Source organism: Vitis vinifera, chromosome 13, assembly GCF_030704535.1.
Source record: "Vitis vinifera cultivar Pinot Noir 40024 chromosome 13, ASM3070453v1".
Classification (NCBI taxonomy): domain Eukaryota; kingdom Viridiplantae; phylum Streptophyta; class Magnoliopsida; order Vitales; family Vitaceae; genus Vitis; species Vitis vinifera.
Genome location: NC_081817.1, coordinates 28920205 through 28938513, shown reverse-complemented (window position 1 = coordinate 28938513; position 18309 = coordinate 28920205). Strand labels below are relative to the sequence as shown.

The 18309-nt window shown below is 29.3% G+C and overlaps 1 protein-coding gene and 1 pseudogene across 2 annotated transcripts; both read left to right on the top strand.

Moving 5' to 3' along the window:
• The first annotated feature begins 20 nt into the window (after nucleotides 1–20).
• LOC100254440 (beta-glucosidase 12-like) lies at nucleotides 21–5872 on the top strand (annotated as a pseudogene).
• Nucleotides 5873–11402: 5530 nt separating this feature from the next.
• On the top strand, nucleotides 11403–18015 carry LOC100259574 (beta-glucosidase 12). 2 transcript variants are annotated; one of them, XM_002277162.4, is made up of 13 exons: nucleotides 11403–11549; nucleotides 11906–11975; nucleotides 12740–12798; nucleotides 12896–12971; nucleotides 14452–14529; nucleotides 15087–15174; nucleotides 15322–15577; nucleotides 15899–16014; nucleotides 16100–16317; nucleotides 16414–16445; nucleotides 17147–17249; nucleotides 17374–17482; nucleotides 17696–18015. In XM_002277162.4, exons 1-13 carry the CDS (start codon nucleotides 11403–11405, stop codon nucleotides 17859–17861), a joined length of 1518 nt encoding a protein of 505 aa, XP_002277198.3. In that variant the 3' UTR covers nucleotides 17862–18015. The 2 variants fall into 2 exon arrangements, with proteins under 2 accessions (XP_002277198.3, XP_059597593.1); XM_059741610.1 differs by lacking the exons at nucleotides 17147–17249; nucleotides 17374–17482 and having other exon boundaries at nucleotides 17696–17814.
• Nucleotides 18016–18309: the final 294 nt, after the last annotated feature.

Here is an 18309-nt window from a genome sequence, read left to right as displayed (position 1 = left end):
TGAGGCTAGAGTTTAGCTCTATGTCCTTAAGACGAATTTGCCCCACACTGGTGCTTATGGTGTGTTGACAATCGTCTCTCCGATCACTTTCTTGTGATAGTAGCACTCCAAATCATAAGAAATAGCGAATCACTTGATGACTTGAGCTCTCTTGAATACCAAGCACTTGGAAGAAAGGAAAAGAAGTGGAGAGAATTGATGATGGAATGAATGAGAAATGCCATAGGGGAAGAGGGGGGGAGGGGGCTATTTATAGATTTTTCTAGTAACTCTTAGAAGAGATGTGTCTTAAATACTTGACATATCCTTTGACACAAGTTGTGTCCATTAGAAAGAGTTGTGTCTAATTGAAACGGTATGTCTTAATTTCCATTCACCTATAAATATCCCAATACTTCATGCCCTTCATCCTAAAATAATCCTAAACAAATTTAAGTACATGGAATATACATACTTAAGAGTGGAACTTTAGGATCCGGCATAGTGGTGTGCCCCACTCAAGGACAATCCTTGAAAAGCTAAGCATTAACTTACACTTTGATCTTGATATTAACATCATAGTATTAGGGTTACTTTTCTTGGTCATGGTCATATGTATTGACATCATATGTATTTACTTTTCTTGGTCAAAGGATCATCAAAAAGCAAGCCAAAAGGTTAATTAGGACCCTTTCTCAAATGGGACCCCACCATTAACATGAGTACCAAGATAAAAACTATGAGTTTAGTGTTGTAAACCCTATATTATCCTTCTAGTTATGGTCTACGTAATTGAAGAAAAATCTGATGTGGAAAATAAAGTCTTGTTTGACATGAAAATAGTTTTAGAAAAACATGAAAATAAGTTTGATAAAAAAGAGAGAGTAGAAAACAGTTTTCTATTCTTAAAAATAGATAAAAAAAAAGTGTTTTTATAAAATATATAGTTCTTTAGTTATTTTTATTTATTTTATGAGAGTTGTTTTAAAAAATAATTATATAGATATGAAAAATCATTAAAAATAAAGTATTAAAAATAAAAATTGCTTTTAAAATATAGTTAAAAATCTATAAAAAAAAAAAAAAAAGGTTAAAAGACATTTCACATTCTCGAATATACTTTTATTTTACAAAACGTAATAAAACAATTTTCAAAAATTATTTTCAATAACTGTTTTCGAGAATATTTATCAAACAAAGCGTAATATTTCCAAATGGACAACATATTAAGATAACAACTTCATGCCCTCCATCGTAAAATAATCCTAAACAAATTTTAAGTACATGGTTGATGAAAATCCTTCAAAAATTGAGCAAATAATGAAAAGATATTTCTCTCTTTTAGATGTATCTCAATACATAAGCAAAAGATCAATATTTCTGTCTTCTTTTGCAAAATTTGTCTATATATATATATATATATGGCTGAGACCTTCAATATGTGGATTAAATTATAATCTTCAAGATCATATTAATTCAAAAATCAAGAAATGTAATTGAGACCTTAGATAATTGCCTCGTTTTTGTCTAATTCATATAGACATAATCATTTTCTGATCATAACAGTAGCTAGATTTTGAATGAAAATTTCATTAAAAAAAAAAATCTCTTTTCACATTGAAGCTTTAACATTTTAAAATCTAATTAATTAAATAAAATTTTGGATCAAATAAAAGAATAAATTGATTATTCAAATTAATATAAGTGTCTCCATCTATTAAGATTACATAGATATGAATGTCATCATCTATTATCACGTATAGATATTTTTTACTTTTTAACTCATTGGTCCTAGTTTTTTGGCTATTAAAAGTCATGATATTTTGTCATTACTAGAATAATTAACTCTCATATAAATATAAATACCGTGATTCCTAGTGTATATTATGTCATATTATGACAATATTCAATTTGAGTTTATCAGTTCTCATAACTTTAAAATTCATCTATATTATGCCATAGTAATTAGTTCTCAATGCAATTTCTTTTATCTAGGGATCTCAAGGGGTCATGTGACATAAATATTTATATATGTTCTTTTTTCTTTTAAATATTTGTAGAATATGGGCGATTAAAAGATTTTATGTTTATTTCAAGTAACGCTAAGTTTTAATAAAAGTCTTTAAATTATCTAATATGCAATAAGACTAGGTTGATTATTAACATTTTTATAAGATCTTACTCTCAATTTAATATAATAAAATTAAATTAAAAAGATTTTATGCATTGAATTTTATCAAAGAAATACTATAACTAGTTCAACAATATTACTTTTGTTTCACAATTATAAATTGATCTCTTAATTTCCAACTAATGTGTAAGGTTATTTTATTTTCTTTCAAAAAACTAGAAACTTTTGTAACTCAAGTGCAAAAGTGGGAGAATAAATAAAGAAGGGATCAACTTCTATAACAACCTCATCAATGAGCTCCAATCAAAAGGTCATTATTCTCTCCTTTCTCTACAATATGATGATGAACTTTATTTGGTCACACTTTATTAATTAGTACCCAAAAGTCCCAAGCTTAGGGATGTAATGCTAGTGGTTGGGTAGGGTTGGATTGGGTTTGGATGTGATGGGCCAAGCATCATTTTGGACTCAACTTGGGCTACTAGCCTAAAATGCAATATGATGTTTAGTGTATTTAGTCTCTCCATCTTTAGCATTCTAAATGTATTATAACCTAAAGTTTGATAATTTTAAGTCATCGACTTAGTGGGTATTTAGTAAACAACTTAATAACTTAAAGTGACTTGATAACTTAATTTAAGTTATTAAGTTAATTAAGTATATTTGATAAAATAACTTAATGGTATGACTTAAAGTAAAAAATAATTTGAGTAATAAGTAAAAATAGTTAACTTATTTTTAAGTCCACATCTTAATTTCACTTTTTTGCTCTCATTTATCCTGGTTACATCCATGATCTCTTTTGTTACTTTATGACCTTCATTGTTTCTTGACCTCTTTTACCTTAATTATAATTTATGAAAATAAATATGTTAATTTGATAATTTAGAATAAATTTTAAGTTAATCTTATCAAATAACCTTAATACTTAAAGTAATAATTAAGTAATAAGTTTTAAGTTAACAATTTAAGTATAATTTAACTTAAAGTCAACTTAAATCCTTAAGTAACAAGTATTAAGTTTTTCCAAGAGTATTGCATGTAGAAAAACCAGGAGTATTGTATGCATGGTTACACTTATTTGCCAAATGATATTCACATTTTGATAGATCTTTAGTAACAATGAAAAACCATTGTTGATATTGGCACGATTAGAAAATAACAATATATGTAATGAATCAATAAATTAATATTATGATCATTGATAGGGTAAATTATTTAACTAGCGAAAGTTATATTTATGAATTAATTGTGTAGGCAACTCAAAGGAGGGATATTGAGATGACATTGGGGAGCCATTGGATGGTGCCTACTCCAACCAAAAATTTGATAAAAGGGCAGCTACAAGAGCCCTTGATTTCATGTTTGGATGGTCATACGTACATATTTCAACAAAAACTGCACCCCTAAACCTTGCCAAACCATAATTAATTAAGTTGTTATCAATTACAATGGGTACTAATTAATTATTCTATATATGCACATTAACAGGTTCATGAATCCATTAACTTATGGCGACTATCCCTACAACATGCATGCTTTTGTTGGACTGTCTGCCAAAGTTCACTTCTAAATAATCTATAAAGCTGAAAAGGTCTTATGATTTCCTTGGATTGAATTACTACATTGCAGCTCTAAATTTGCTCCACTTATGGTAGGTCTACAACCCTATGTGACACTATTTCACTGGAATCTTCTACAAGCACTAGAAGATGAGTATGGTGGATTTTTAAGCCCACACATTGTATAAGTAAATCAAATTCTACCTTCTTTACCATCTATACTCCTCAATGATATATATGAAAAATATAAACATTTATAGAACAGAGATGATCTTCAAGACTTTTCAGAGCTCTGCTTCAAAGAGTTTGGTGACCGGATAAAGCATTGGATCACCCTCAATGAACCATGGACCTTTAGGATGGGTGGTAATGACAAAGGAGCCATAGCACCAGGGCGGTGTTCTATGTGGGTTAATGAAGCCTGGGAAGCCAGAAACTCTGCCACCGAGCCTTATATTGTAAGCCACCATATGCTTCTGGCTCATGCAGCTGCAGTGAAAGTATACAAGGATAAATACCAGGTAAGCGAATAACTAGCTAGAGTTTCAAGCATGATCCATTGGTTTGTCAGTCTTTATTTAGTAATGTATGAGTTATGAACTAGGGTTTGATAATATTAAGTTAACGGCCAACCAAAATGCTTAAGTGGTTAGAGGACTACAAGCGAATAATATGTATAGAGTTAATTTACTAACATGTAGTCTAATACATAACAAGTAACAAAATTTAAAGTAGGAGTGCATGGAATCAATTAAGTGTTATGATTGTTTATTATTTTTTGAAAAAATTTATACAAGTCTTTAACAATGGAAGAATATTATTAATCTTATAACACTTAATTAGAAAGGTTGTGTTGATAAAATGAACAGTCATCTCAACAAGGGAAGATTAGGATAACATTGATATGCCATTGGATTGTGCCCTACTCCAACCAGACAGCTGATAAGAAGGCAGCCAAAAGAGCCATAGATTTCATGTTTGGATGGTTATTATATAAATGCATCACAAAAAAACCAGTCTTTTAGTTATAAATTGCAACACATACTAATATCATTTCATGTCTATTCATAGGTTTATGGACCCATTAAACTATGGCAACTATCCACATAGCATGCACTTACTTTTTGGAAATCGACTACCTAATTTCACCTTTGAGCAATCTATGCTAATGAAAGGATCTCTTGACTTTCTTGGATTGAATTATTACACAGCCAATTATGCAGCTGATATTCCTGTAGCTAATATCCTTAATGTGAGCTATGCTACAAATCCTCAACGTTTGATTTGTATAATGATTTCAATAAATCATCTTGATTATTTTTTACCCATATATGTATGTAATTCATTTTTATTTTTTCCCTTTGGTTTGATAGAACAACGCAAAGGAGTCCCCATCGGTCCAATGGTATGTAATCAATAAATTGATGTTTTATAGCATTTCATACTTATTTTTAAAGATTGAGAATCATTAATAACTTCATCTTCATAATCTAAACGTTGAGAAAGAATTTGCAGGTTGTTCAACTTGGCTTAGTGTCTATCCAAGAGGAATCCACAACATTTTACTCTATATTAAAAGAAAGTACAATAATCCACTTATTTACATCACTAAAAATGGTAGGGTTAATGATCTTTTAATAATTTCTTCACCCATTACACATTATTTCATAAATGTATAATTCAAAACAAATTTCTTGTTCTATTTTTAATTGATTAACTTGAAATTTTCAAACAATTTTAGGGTTTAGTGAAGTCAACAATAGTGCCTTACAAATCAAGGAGGCACTAAAGGGCCCCATGAGGATAGATTACCACTACCGGCATCTTTTGTTCCTTCAATTAGCCATCAAGTGAGTTTAATTCCCTAGACATATGAAAAAAATTTCTATTATCTAGGCCTTTTGCAATTACTACATTTTGGATGATTTCAACATGACGGTAGGTAATATATTTGCATGTATTTTATAAAGATTTGATTATGCAAATGAGAAAATAATACTAATAATAGGGTATCAAAATTTTTGGTTGTAGGGATGGTGTTAATGTTAAGGGTTACTTTACATGGTCATTGTTAGACAACTACGAATGAAATTCTGGTTACACTCAAAGATTTGGCATCATCTTCATCGATTACGATAATGGCTTGAAAAGGTACCCTAAAGATTCAGTTATGTGGTTCAAGAAATTCCTTAAAATATAAAGGGACTTCACGACATTATCTTTTTAATGTATTTATTCAATAAGATGGAGATGATCATCTCTTTTGTATCCACATTTCATAGAGAATAAAACTTTGGTTTTCTTGTAGAATTGTTTTATTTAAATCCACAATGAATCTTTCCATCTATCCCTTGTTTCATTTGTTGTCTTTTCTTTCAAAGTGAGATCATGCTAGGAGTTTAAACAACCAAAATGATAGACATATTTTCCAAATTCTTTCTTTACATTGCTTTGTTTTTTAACAAGTATTAACAAATGGCATCCAACATACTGTAGACTTGCCAACTCTGATATATTCACTAATATTCAATTTCAATACTATGTCAATATGTGAAAATAAGCTAATCAATTCTATTGTTGGGTGTCAGTCTTTTGCAACAGTATTTTTTAATAAATTTATAAGTAAGAATAATTGTATAAATTGCAATTAAACAAAAGAGAAAGAGAGCAAGAGAGATGCAATTTTCATTAATAATTGTTGAAGACAACTTGCCTATATATGTCTTATTTTCTCTAACTTCAATCATAAGCTTAAGGTTATTCCACTATTAGTAAGGCTTTCAAGCCAAAGTTTTCAAACTTTTACACTTGGAGTAGACCTCATTTAACCTTTACAAAGAAACTAGGATTAAAGATACATTAAGTATGAATAAGTAAAAGTAATTAATTATATGCTCAAAACACTTTTTAAAACTCAAATAAATGATTTAACAATAATTTCTCAAGATTCATCTCGTTCATAAATGTGGCTAAAGAGTTTTAAATAGAAGTTTCAACGTGGAAATAATAGTTAGGCACATTTTTTACTATACCAATTGATCGAGCAATCGACAACTCAGCTAGCCATTGGAAGTACAAAGTATAAAAGGTGACTTTTGAGAAAGAGATAACTTGACTGGTTGACTAGTTGCTTAATCTATAGCCATTGCCTTGTCTCTTTACCAAAACCTCCTTAATTGATGGATTGGGTAATTGACCATTTCCCATGTGCTTCTTAATTTCTAAAAACCTTCATTTTTTTAGCTATAGAAAAATACTAGAGAAAGTTGGTTAAAAAATATTAGAGAAAGTTGGCAAAAAAAAATTCCTTATGATGTTGAAAACCTTTTAAATATGAATTAACAAATTTTAATATGGTTTTATTTGCAAAGATACTTCACCCATTTTTTGAAAAGATACAAAACAATTTGATTTAACTTGGACGAGTTTTGGTGCCTTAAAATGATCACATGTATTCCTAATTTAGCACAATCCAATTTTATATGAAATTAACCCCAAAAAGAATCTTCGATCATGATGAGTTAATCTTCATCATGCAAACATTCATCTTTCTTAGCTATATCATTTAGTATTTTTGCAAATAAGATTGTGTATATTTATATATATATATATATATATATATATATATATATTCCAAAAATAATTCGATCAAACTTTTATACTGAGCTCTTGGAACTTCCTTAAAATCATAAAGAGCCCTTTTTGAAAAAAAAAAAAAAAAAGTAAAACATGACTGGAAAAATTATTATTATTATTATATATAGATAGATAGATACATTCAAAATGTACTTCAACATTCATTTGGTATAAACTAACATTTTAAAATATGCAAAGACATGTACCATTCTATTTTATTCAAGGTTAATTTAGAAGCAAGGGTTTCTTATAGATCATATCTTCTTCCATTTTCAAACCTTCAACTACTATTTCAAACAAATAAATTAGTTTTATCCACATTGGTTTAAAAATCTAACTAGTTCTTACCTCTGATCGATCATTAAGTTTAGGCACTAATTCCATTATATTGTTTCCATCAAATGATTTAACATTTTCTCCTGGCATAAATCCAAAATTCTCCATCCTAACCTCATGAAAATTTTAAATTCAAGAAGACAAAAGTATATAAATGTGTGTAAGTCAATAATGAATTCTTACTCCTCTTCTTGTATCAATAATTTGGCTTTTTTAAGAGATTTTGCTTTGTTTGCTCACTTTTTTTATGGAGTTTCTTCAACTTCATTTGGTTTTGCATTTTCTTCCACTTCATTTGGGCTATAATAGAGAAACTTTGGAGTTTTGGTCCAATTATCAAATTAAAAGATGGAAGAACTTCCTATTACCAATTAATAAATTATTAACTAAATTTTATGTGAAAATGATTATTTTGAAAAATCAATTTTGGATGCATAAAACATAGGGTTAATTTCATTCACCTCCCCTAAGGTTTTGGCTAAATATATTTAGTCCTCATAATTTTGAAATTTTATCAAATATATCCCTTATCCTTTTCGTTTTCATTTTCTATTTTGAATTTTCACTCACCTTCTCTCTCACTCAAAATAAGAAAGGTGCATGATGATAAATATTGATAAATTGTACAAGATAATCTCTAGTAGAGAAACTAAAGTTTTGTCCAAGGTTGAAGTTTAAAATCTAGAGTATAAGAAAAAAAAAACAAAAAAACAAAAACAAAAGTACTATAATTACATTATTCATCTTTAAAAATTCTGTTATAATTTTTGTGAGTGTTTAGCTAGGTTGGCAATTCTGGACAAAATTCCTAAGTGTCCCCTAACTCGGCTTTCCTATTCCTATTCGGACTACTTGACTTTGAAGACTAAGACTTTGCTAAGAGGCCAAGGTATGTAGTCGAGTGTGGAGTGATTGGGTGTGAATCAACCCGGTTTTTAATCTTTAAATGTGTTAGAAAGTTGGGAAAAATGGTTTTTGGTGCAAGGCTTTTATTACTCTGTTTCTGGATCGATCCAGGTGTAGGGGTGGATCTATCCAACTAATGTTTTTTTGATCAAATCTCAGCCATTAGATTAAGGGTTTCTTTTTACACTTTAAAACCCAATCTTCTCTCATTTTCTGAGAAGAGAGACTGCTGAAAACGTGGGGAGAGCAGCCACACTCCCAAGTGTTCTTCATTTCTCATTTTTGCTTTCCTAAGTTGGATTTTTTTATTGCAAAGAAAATCCACTTCTCTTAATGTTTTCAAAACTAGTTTTCAATGGATTTTCTTGAGCAATAAATGGGTTGACTCATTCTTTCATTCACATCTAAATCTCTCATTCTATTTGGGTTGTGCAAAAACCCATTTTCTTCTTGTGTGGATTCAAGAAGAGGCCGAGATTGAGCTTGGTGCGGACTCCAAGTGTGCTCCAAAAAGAGAAGCTGAAAATAAAGGTACTAGTCAAGTATTCCGGGAAGGATTGGTTGGCTTGAGCTAGGTAAAACCTTATACTCAGTTTTTTATTCTTCATAGTGGAGTTTTCAATCGGTGATAGGCCAGTGGTTTTTTATCTCTTCGGAGGTTTTCCACGTTAAAAATCTGGTGTTCATTGTCTCTTTCTCTCACTCTATGTTTTGTTTTATTTTTGAGGAGTGTTGAAGCATTTGCATGTGTTTTGCATTTATAAATTGTTGGGGGAGTGTTGATGCATACATTATTGCTTGTGGATGTTTTGCTTTGTTGAAAAGTTATTAGAAGAAAAAAAAATTCTTGACATTAAGATAGTCTAAGGTTAGTTAATCTTTGTTGGAAGGATTTTTTAAATTGTTCTACAACACCTATTCACCCCCCTCTAGGTGTAGTTCATTATTGAGATTCACATTTTCAATTTTGATCACATAGAAGGAAAAGGATTCTCTACCACCAATTTCTCGGGAAACTGCCATGATCTCCTAGAATAGCAGTATATGGTTCCTCTGAAAATGGTCACTAATTAGATATAGTTCCTGACCAATTCAAATAAAATTTATAACAAAATGTATGCAAATCATTTTATGATCTGAAATTCTAAGGGAAAGAATGGCTAAACAGTAACAATTATGCATAAAGACACATGCCTGAACTGAAGACATTAATTGACCCAAAATACTCATTCTTAATTATGAGAAGCACACACAACAAATTAAAATAAAGAAGAATTGTTTCTTTTTTTTTTCTTTTTTTAAAAAATAAGTTCTTATTCTTTGATGATGAGCTCATCCACTTTACAATCATTAATATATGTAAAATCAATTACAAACTACCAAGCAATTTGGTAGTACGTTGGCTCATAAATTAACAACCAATTTTCTTAATTAATTAGTGCTTCATCCTGCCCATCCATTTAAAATTTCAATCACATCATCATACTTTGAATAAAAAGAAAATCCAGCATACCTACATAGTGACCAATAAGATCAAAACTCTAGTGAGTTCTATAAAAGGGTCCCATTCAACTCCACCCACAGGTATAAATGCGTACAAATCTCTAAGATTCAACTCTCAATTGCAAACCACCCATTGCTTGATTTCTCATAGAAATTAATACCGGACCCATCTCAAATTATGGTAACATGGCCTCTTCATTTTGGCCTTTTCAACCTAGGTTTTACAGTCAACTTAAGTTTACAAGTTCTTGCGATGATGTATAGTCGCTCGCATCTCTCCCATCTTGTACCAATTTTTTATATAGTGGATTTTTCTTTTCTACTCGTGATTTTTTCCATTTAGGGTTTTTCATGTAAATATATGTATTCTTATTCTATTTTGTTTCTTATTATCTATTCTCATTATTCCGTAACAAAAATAATTTACAATGACATATAGTCTTTTATGTTAAGGAATCATGCGTCAAAATAAGCTTTTTTCTTGTAGTTAAAATTAGACAATATAATATCTTATTAATTACGTATCAAATTAGTATTTAATTAAGTTTCATTCATTCCTCTACTTTCATGGATCAAGGATCAAATAACATTATGTACTTTACCATTTAATTTAAGGAAGTTTAATTTCATGAGGATAGATTAGTGTTTCCATTATCTTATCTCAGTTCAAAGTAGCATGGATTTTAATTATTTTTTTAAAACAAATTAATTTGTTTGCTATTAGGGTTTTGCTCTCAATTTTTATTTTTCACTAAAAGGTTTAACATTTTGCTATTGGTATTCAAGTTTTTCATAATTGCAAAAAAATAGATAATATTCATTACAATTCTCTTATGGGACTTTAAACTTCAACTTCAATGTCCTCCTAACTAAATGATGTTTGCCTAATTATCATTATGGAAAAAAAATATATCCATAATATATATATATGTAACATATCAAAAATCATGGAGATGTATAAGATGTTTCTAAATATATAATTGTCTCATTTTGACTAGTCCTCTTAACAGTTCTAGCCATACTTTGATAGCAATATATAATATGCCTATGGATGAAATTTTCACAACAAAAATGTCACATAATTAATGGATTGATTTCCTCTAATTTGGATCTATACAAAGAGAGTGAAGATGAAACTTGAAACAACAACTACTCATGGCAACTTATCAGTACTGCTCATTACTCCTAGGCCTACTAATCCTGGTTAGCTCATTGGCTTGGACTGAGCCAGTGGTAGCTGACTCCTTCAATTGGAGTAGTTAGCAAAAATGTCACATTAATTGATTGATTTCCTCTAATTTGGATCTATATAAAGGGAGTGAAGATGAACCTTGAAACCACAGCTACTCATGGCAACTCATCAGTGCTCATTACCACTAGGTCTACTAATCCTGGTTAGCTCATTGGCTTGGACTGAGCCAGTGGTAGCTGCCTCCTTCAATCGAAGTAGTTTTCCGGCCGGATTCATTTTTGGAACAGGTTCGGCTTCTTATCAGGTAAGGATGTATTTTTACGGATTCATAGATTAATTTTAATTTATTATAACTTTTTTTGTTTTTTTTTTAGTATGTTCATAATAGAGATCTGACATTTTCATGGTATCAAAAAACAACTTTTATAGATAATAGTGAAGACCCATCACAACTTGCCACATTATCAAAAATCACTTTAATTTGTACCATGCAATGGTGTGATTGCTTTAGATCTAAATTCCATTTTTTTTTATTCTAAATCCATTTTTTCCATATATTTCAAATGTTCAAGTTTGAAGTTCGATATGCTATGTATTCTATATCATATCATTTTCTTATTTTTAATATAAATTAATATGTTCTGTGCATTGATTTTTCAGTATGAAGGTGCAGCAAACGAAGGTGGCAGAGGTCCTAGTATATGGGATACTTTCAGTCATAAATACCCAGGTCTCTCTTTGAGTTGAATAATTTTCCTGACTTTTTTTAACACAAAAAGTCTATGATGATTGTGTTTGGATTTAAGCTTGAAGGTTTAGGATAACATTTGAGTTTTAAAACTTAAAATTCAAAATAATAATAATAATAATAATAATTTACATTTTTTGAAAAGAAAAAGCAAGTAAGATAATGACAAAAACTTTTATTATTAAATTTAAATTATTTTATTTTTTATTTTTCTCTAAGAAAACGAGCACTTAAAATAGTTTAGGTTTTGCTATTAGGAAGTGATTGCAAATGATGACAAGAATACGAAGTTGAGATCTGATAATCTTCATCCCAAAAAGATAAAATGAAAAATTAAGTGAAGTGGACAGGATGGATCAATAGAAGAACCCACCTTTCTGGTTTAATTTTTTATTTTTTGAAATTATATTAAAAATTAATTTAATTTATAAACAAATAAATATTATAAATTATAATTATTTGCATATATATACATATTAAATTTATATATTTTTATTTAAGAATATATAAATTATAATTTTCAAAAATTATATTGAATCATTATTTGATCACAATTGAACCATCGACCCAACTAGTGAATTGTGGCTTGATAACTTTTCTAATTCAATAATTGATATGAATTTAAAAGCATTAAAAATAATTTAGATAAGATTAGAATCTAATCAATGAATAATTATATTATATATTGATATATAAATAAAAAAAAATTAATTATATTTCTTAACTTTTTTGTGATGACAATATAGATAGGATAACGGATGGTAGCAATGGCGATGTTGCAAATGATTTCTATCATTGTTATAAGGTTTGGAATTCCTCGTATTATCTCTTCCTTCTCATTTTTCTTTCATTAATATTATAAAAATTATGGTGATAGTTATTTACATATTTGAATTTAATAGGAAGATGTGCATACAATGAAAGAATTGGGAATGGATGCTTTCAGATTCTCAATATCTTGGTCTAGGGTGTTGCCTCGTAAGTTTTTTGTTTCAATATTTTTATAAATTTTTATATAATATTAAATTTTCTACTAGGATTTCTTTATAATGTATGAAAATGTTAGAAAAGTTGTGATATTTAATTATTAATTAACTTTGTTTAATTTTCTTCCCAAACAACAAAGAAGTTGATTTTAAAAGAAATAAGGAAATTAAGAAGAAATAAATAATAAAAAAAGGTCATTATGTCTTCTCCACATTGAAGTTGATTCTTTGGCTAGAGAAGTTTTCCAACCCCAATTTGAATAAGCATAATTTTGACTAGATATAAAAGAGACAAATCTATATAAATGACTCTAGATGATGATCTCACTCATGGAAGGACAAATAAGGTCATACAAGTTCACCTCTATGTTTAAAAAATTCTTTGTATCATATCTTCCTTGATTCTAATAATTCAACATGAAATAAATATTAAAAAAAAAAGTAATAAACTACTAGTAAAGTCATGTCATGTGTAAATATCATCTATTGCTTAGTTATACATTGATGGATAGTCATGCATGATGTTCTCTTTGTCAACTCCGCATTAATCATATATTAAATCTGAACTACTTCAAATCCACCATCTCTCATAATGTCACAATATATTTAATTAAATACATTAGATAAATCACCCATTATAAATAAATAAAAAATTTGATAATGAGAGATATCACACCTAATGACAATTGAAAAGATATCATATCTCAAAAGATGTATCATACGATTGCAAAATTGACTTTAATTTTTTTTTTCATATTTATATATTTGTGGAATAGAATCAACAAAGGCAGTTAATATATATTTGAAGTAAAATAAGTTTCTAGTAAAAGTGACTTCATTGTTAATTAATGAAAATTAAAAATGATAAATTAAATGATCTTCTATCAAAATGTTATTAAATAATCATTGATTTTGACATTACTCTTGTTTTTGATAGAAATGATTATTTAAAAAAACCTCCATATTATATTATCTTTAAACTTAATGTCATAAACATACAAAGCTTATATTACATTATTTATATGCTTAGCATCACAACATGTGACATTAAAGAGTGGCAATGACCTAAATTCACCTAAAATATGGTTAAATCTAAAAAGCCAAGTTCATTGTTAATATTGTTTAAGGATTATATTTAAGAAAGATTCCAATTACAATTAATATTAACTTGAATAATATGTTGTCTTATCTATTGAAAAGCATTAAGGATGGCTTATCAATGTCTCCCAAAAGAACAACCCTCAAATACCTAGTTACTTAAGTAGATCTCAAAAATGAGAAAAAAAAAAAAAAAAGGAAAGAATTATTCATCACATGATTTAGGAAAAATGACAAAGAATTGTTGAAGTTATATAGTCTTTTCAACCAATGTGACAATATAAGTAACATAGTTATAAATTGACCTCTCATTCCAAGGAGTATAGCATTCCATTTTCTTTTGTTTGGAACAAATATAAATTTTTGTAACTCAGGTGGGAAGCTAAGCAGAGGAGTAAATAAGGAAGGTATCAACTTTTACAACAATCTCATCAATGAACTACTATCAAAAGGTCATTACTCACTCTCATCTCTTTATGTTTTGATGATTAGCTAGTTACATTTGAGGCTGTGACTTGAGCTAACTCTACCCATTAACTCAAATCCTAATTACAAAACTAACTTTTAACTTCAATTTAGAAAAATAAGCTTAAGTTGAACGTGAGTTAGGTAATTTAGATTGAATAATATTAATTGGGTTAGCTAAGACTTTAAATAAATAATTTTCATGTTTGGGTTAAGTTTAGATTGACCACCAACCTATCTAACTCATTCGAGTTGCACCCACTAACATTAATGCACATAAATCTAGGACCTCAATGGATCGGGTGGGAAATTGACTTAGATGTGATCAGCCGAACCATCATTTTAGGATGGACTAATACCTAAGATTGAGCCACCATTTGGGCTTTTGGACCAAAAATGTACTCCTGTAAGTATCGTAATTGAATTAAGCTTCAATTGAGGTTGTAAAAGTCAAGCCACAAACTCAAACATTCAACCCAAGAAATGAACTATTTGGATCAAAAAACTTAAAGAACTTGTTCCATATATGTTTCACTTTCCACAGGTCTACAACCCTATGTGACAATATTTCACTTTGATCTTCCACAAGCACTAGAAGATGAGTATGGTGGCTTTTTAAGCCCACACATTATGTAAGCGAAATCAAACCCTGCTTTATTTACCATTCTATACAAAAGAATCTTTAACTATATATCTAAATGTATATACAAACACATTTTTGGGGCAAATTTTTTGTTTGTGAACACGATATATATGTAACATTACCATCTGTTCAATAGAGATGATTTTCGGGACTTTGCGGAGCTTTGTTTTAAGGAGTTTGGTGATCGAGTGAAGTATTGGATCACCCTCAACGAGCCATGGTCTTACAGCAGTGGTGGTTATGACCAAGGAGTCTCAGCACCAGGACGATGCTCTAAGTGGGTTAATGGAGCATGCACAGCTGGGAACTCTGCCATTGAGCCTTACCTGGTAGGCCACCATCTGCTTCTTTCTCATGCAGCTGCAGTAAAAGTGTACCAGGATAGATACCAGGTAAGTATGCAATAGTGTTTAGTAAATTAAATTCACGGATAGTCTAGTACATTTCGTCTGTGCATCTATAGTTAGGATTGTCAATGAATTATGAACTATAATATTAAGTTATTAATTAACCTAAAAATTTAAGTTTTTAATAAGAAACTAGTAATTCATATAAAGTTTATTAGCATTTGGACTATTACGTAACATGTAACAAAATTTAAAATAGTTTTTCCAATTGTTTGTCAAATTTTATGAGTCTTTTAGAATGGAAAAATCGTTATCATTGCTATAATCCTTAACTAGAAATGCTATGCTAATATATAAACTATGTAGGCATCTCAAAAGGGGAAGATTGGAATAACATTGGTGTCTAAGTGGATGGTACCGTACTCTAACCAGAATGCAGATAAGAAAGCAGCCATAAGAGCCCTAGATTTCATGTTTGGATGGTTAGTATATGCATGTGTGCTCAACAATTAGCCTCTTGATTATAAATTACTACACTAATATTATTACATGTTTGTCCATATATAGGTTTATGAATCCATTAACCTATGGCGATTATCCATATAGCATGCGCACGCTTGTTGGACCACGACTACCAAAGTTCACCCCTGAGCAATCTATACTAGTGAAAGGGTCCTTTGATTTTCTTGGATTGAATTACTACACTGCAAATTATGCAGCTAATGTTCCTGTTGCTAATACTGTTAACGTGAGCTACTCCACAGATTCTCTTGCTAATCTCACCGGTGAGTTTATACTAATTCCTCATATTTTGATTCATGATCACTATAAACTTATGTAATTAATATTTTCTTTGTTTTTTTTTTCCTTTGGTTTGATAGTACAACGCAATGGAATCCCCATCGGTCCAACGGTATGTGAGCAAAAGAAGTTGTTGCTAAAACACTGATAAAAAAACCATATTATGCATGAATAGATAGTTGTAGTTAGGGTTGACAAAGTTTGATATAATTTGTTAACATGATCCGAATCCAACACCTTTTTCAAGGGTTTAATCGAGTATAATAGTATTTTGGTCAAATTTATATTCACCTACATAACTCATTGAATAAATAGGTTGTTTTTGGGTTAACCTATATAACATAAATTTTACTCAAATTAATAACCTATTTAATAATCATATTGATTAATTTGTTATAATTTTAACTTATTTAAGTTATATTTGACTTGTATAAAATTTCATTTTGAATAAATAATTCAAAATTGAGTCATAAACATGTAGGTTGAAAAGTTAATTATATAGACTCACACAAAATCTAACTCAATTGGATTATTAAATAATACATAATTATTAAATGGATTAAATATGTTACATAATGTGTTATCTATTTAATAATTAGGTTGTGTTTGAGTTCATAATTTTAACTACATTATTATTTGTGTCATCTTTGGATTGACTTATTTAGTCAAGTGTTCCACTTTTAACACAATACAAACAAGACCCAATAATATGAACTGTTAGCCCTGTATAGCATAGCATGCTTCTCTTTAGGGCATAAAGATCATCAGTTCGTTCATTTTCATAAATTACGTATATGGAGAATGTATCTACAGACTGGTTCAAGTTGGCTCAGTGTCTATCCTAGTGGAATCCGGAGTCTTTTACTCTATGTGAAGAGAAAATACAACAATCCACTTATTTACATCACTGAAAATGGTAAGGCTAATGACTTTTCATTAATTTCCTTTTCGTTCACATGTTATTTTAGAAACATATAACTCAAAAGAATTCTCTTATTACATCTTTAGTCAATTAACATAAATGTTTGAAACTATTTTAGGTGTTAGTGAAGTCAATAATAATACCTTAACACTTAAAGAGGCCTTGAAGGACTCGAAGAGGATAGATTACTACTACCGCCATCTTTTATTCCTTCAATTAGCCATCAAGTGAGTTTAATTTTTTGGATGTACAATTTTTTTTTTCTAGTGTTTAGGGTTCTTGCAATTACTCAATCCTGAATGATTTCATTTTGTCTATAGTAAGTATATTTATAACAATTTTATGACTATTTGATTGCACAAAATAAAAGAAACACATGCTAATATATATATATATATATATATATATATATATATATATATATATTCCTTTTTTTGTAGGGATGGTGTTAATGTGAAGGGTTATTTTGCATGGTCATTATTGGATAACTATGAATGGAGTTTTGGCTACACTGTTAGGTTTGGCATTTTCTTTGTCGATTATGAAAATGGCTTGAAAAGATACCCCAAGCATTCAGCTATATGGTTCAAGAAATTCCTCTTATAATAGAGGAGATCCACAACAGTATCTTTTCAATATATGAATTCAATAAGATGGAGATGATCATCTCTTTGTATTCCCATTGCATAATATCTTTGGTTTTGCACTAGAAGTGCTTTAATTAAATCTATAATGCATATTCTTATGTGTTGATTTTACAGTATGTATCTCATTTTATTATTGTCTTGTCTTTCAAAGTAAGATCATGTTAAGAGTTTAAGTGACAAATGATATTTGTACTTTCAATCCTCTCATCAAATTGCGTAATACTTTCATATCCTTTCATCTAATTGTTTTCTCTGCAATGAATGGCTAATAATAGCATAAAATATACATTTTATAAAATAAAGTCATTTATATTAATGTAATTACATAGATAGTTCTTGATATATTGGTGTACAAAACAAATTTCTCTTAAATAGAGAATTTTGTATCCCCATTTCAAAATAGCCTA

Bases quoted from the DNA above. Each gene is read 5' to 3' on its own strand.
- LOC100259574 (XM_002277162.4), top strand. From the start codon at position 11,403: ATGGCAACTCATCAGTGCTCATTACCACTAGGTCTACTAATCCTGGTT. The intron at 16,015-16,099 runs GTTAGTATATGC...GTCCATATATAG, and splicing joins CTAGATTTCATGTTTGGATG to GTTTATGAATCCATTAACCT. The intron at 17,250-17,373 runs GTAAGGCTAATG...AAACTATTTTAG, and splicing joins TATTTACATCACTGAAAATG to GTGTTAGTGAAGTCAATAAT.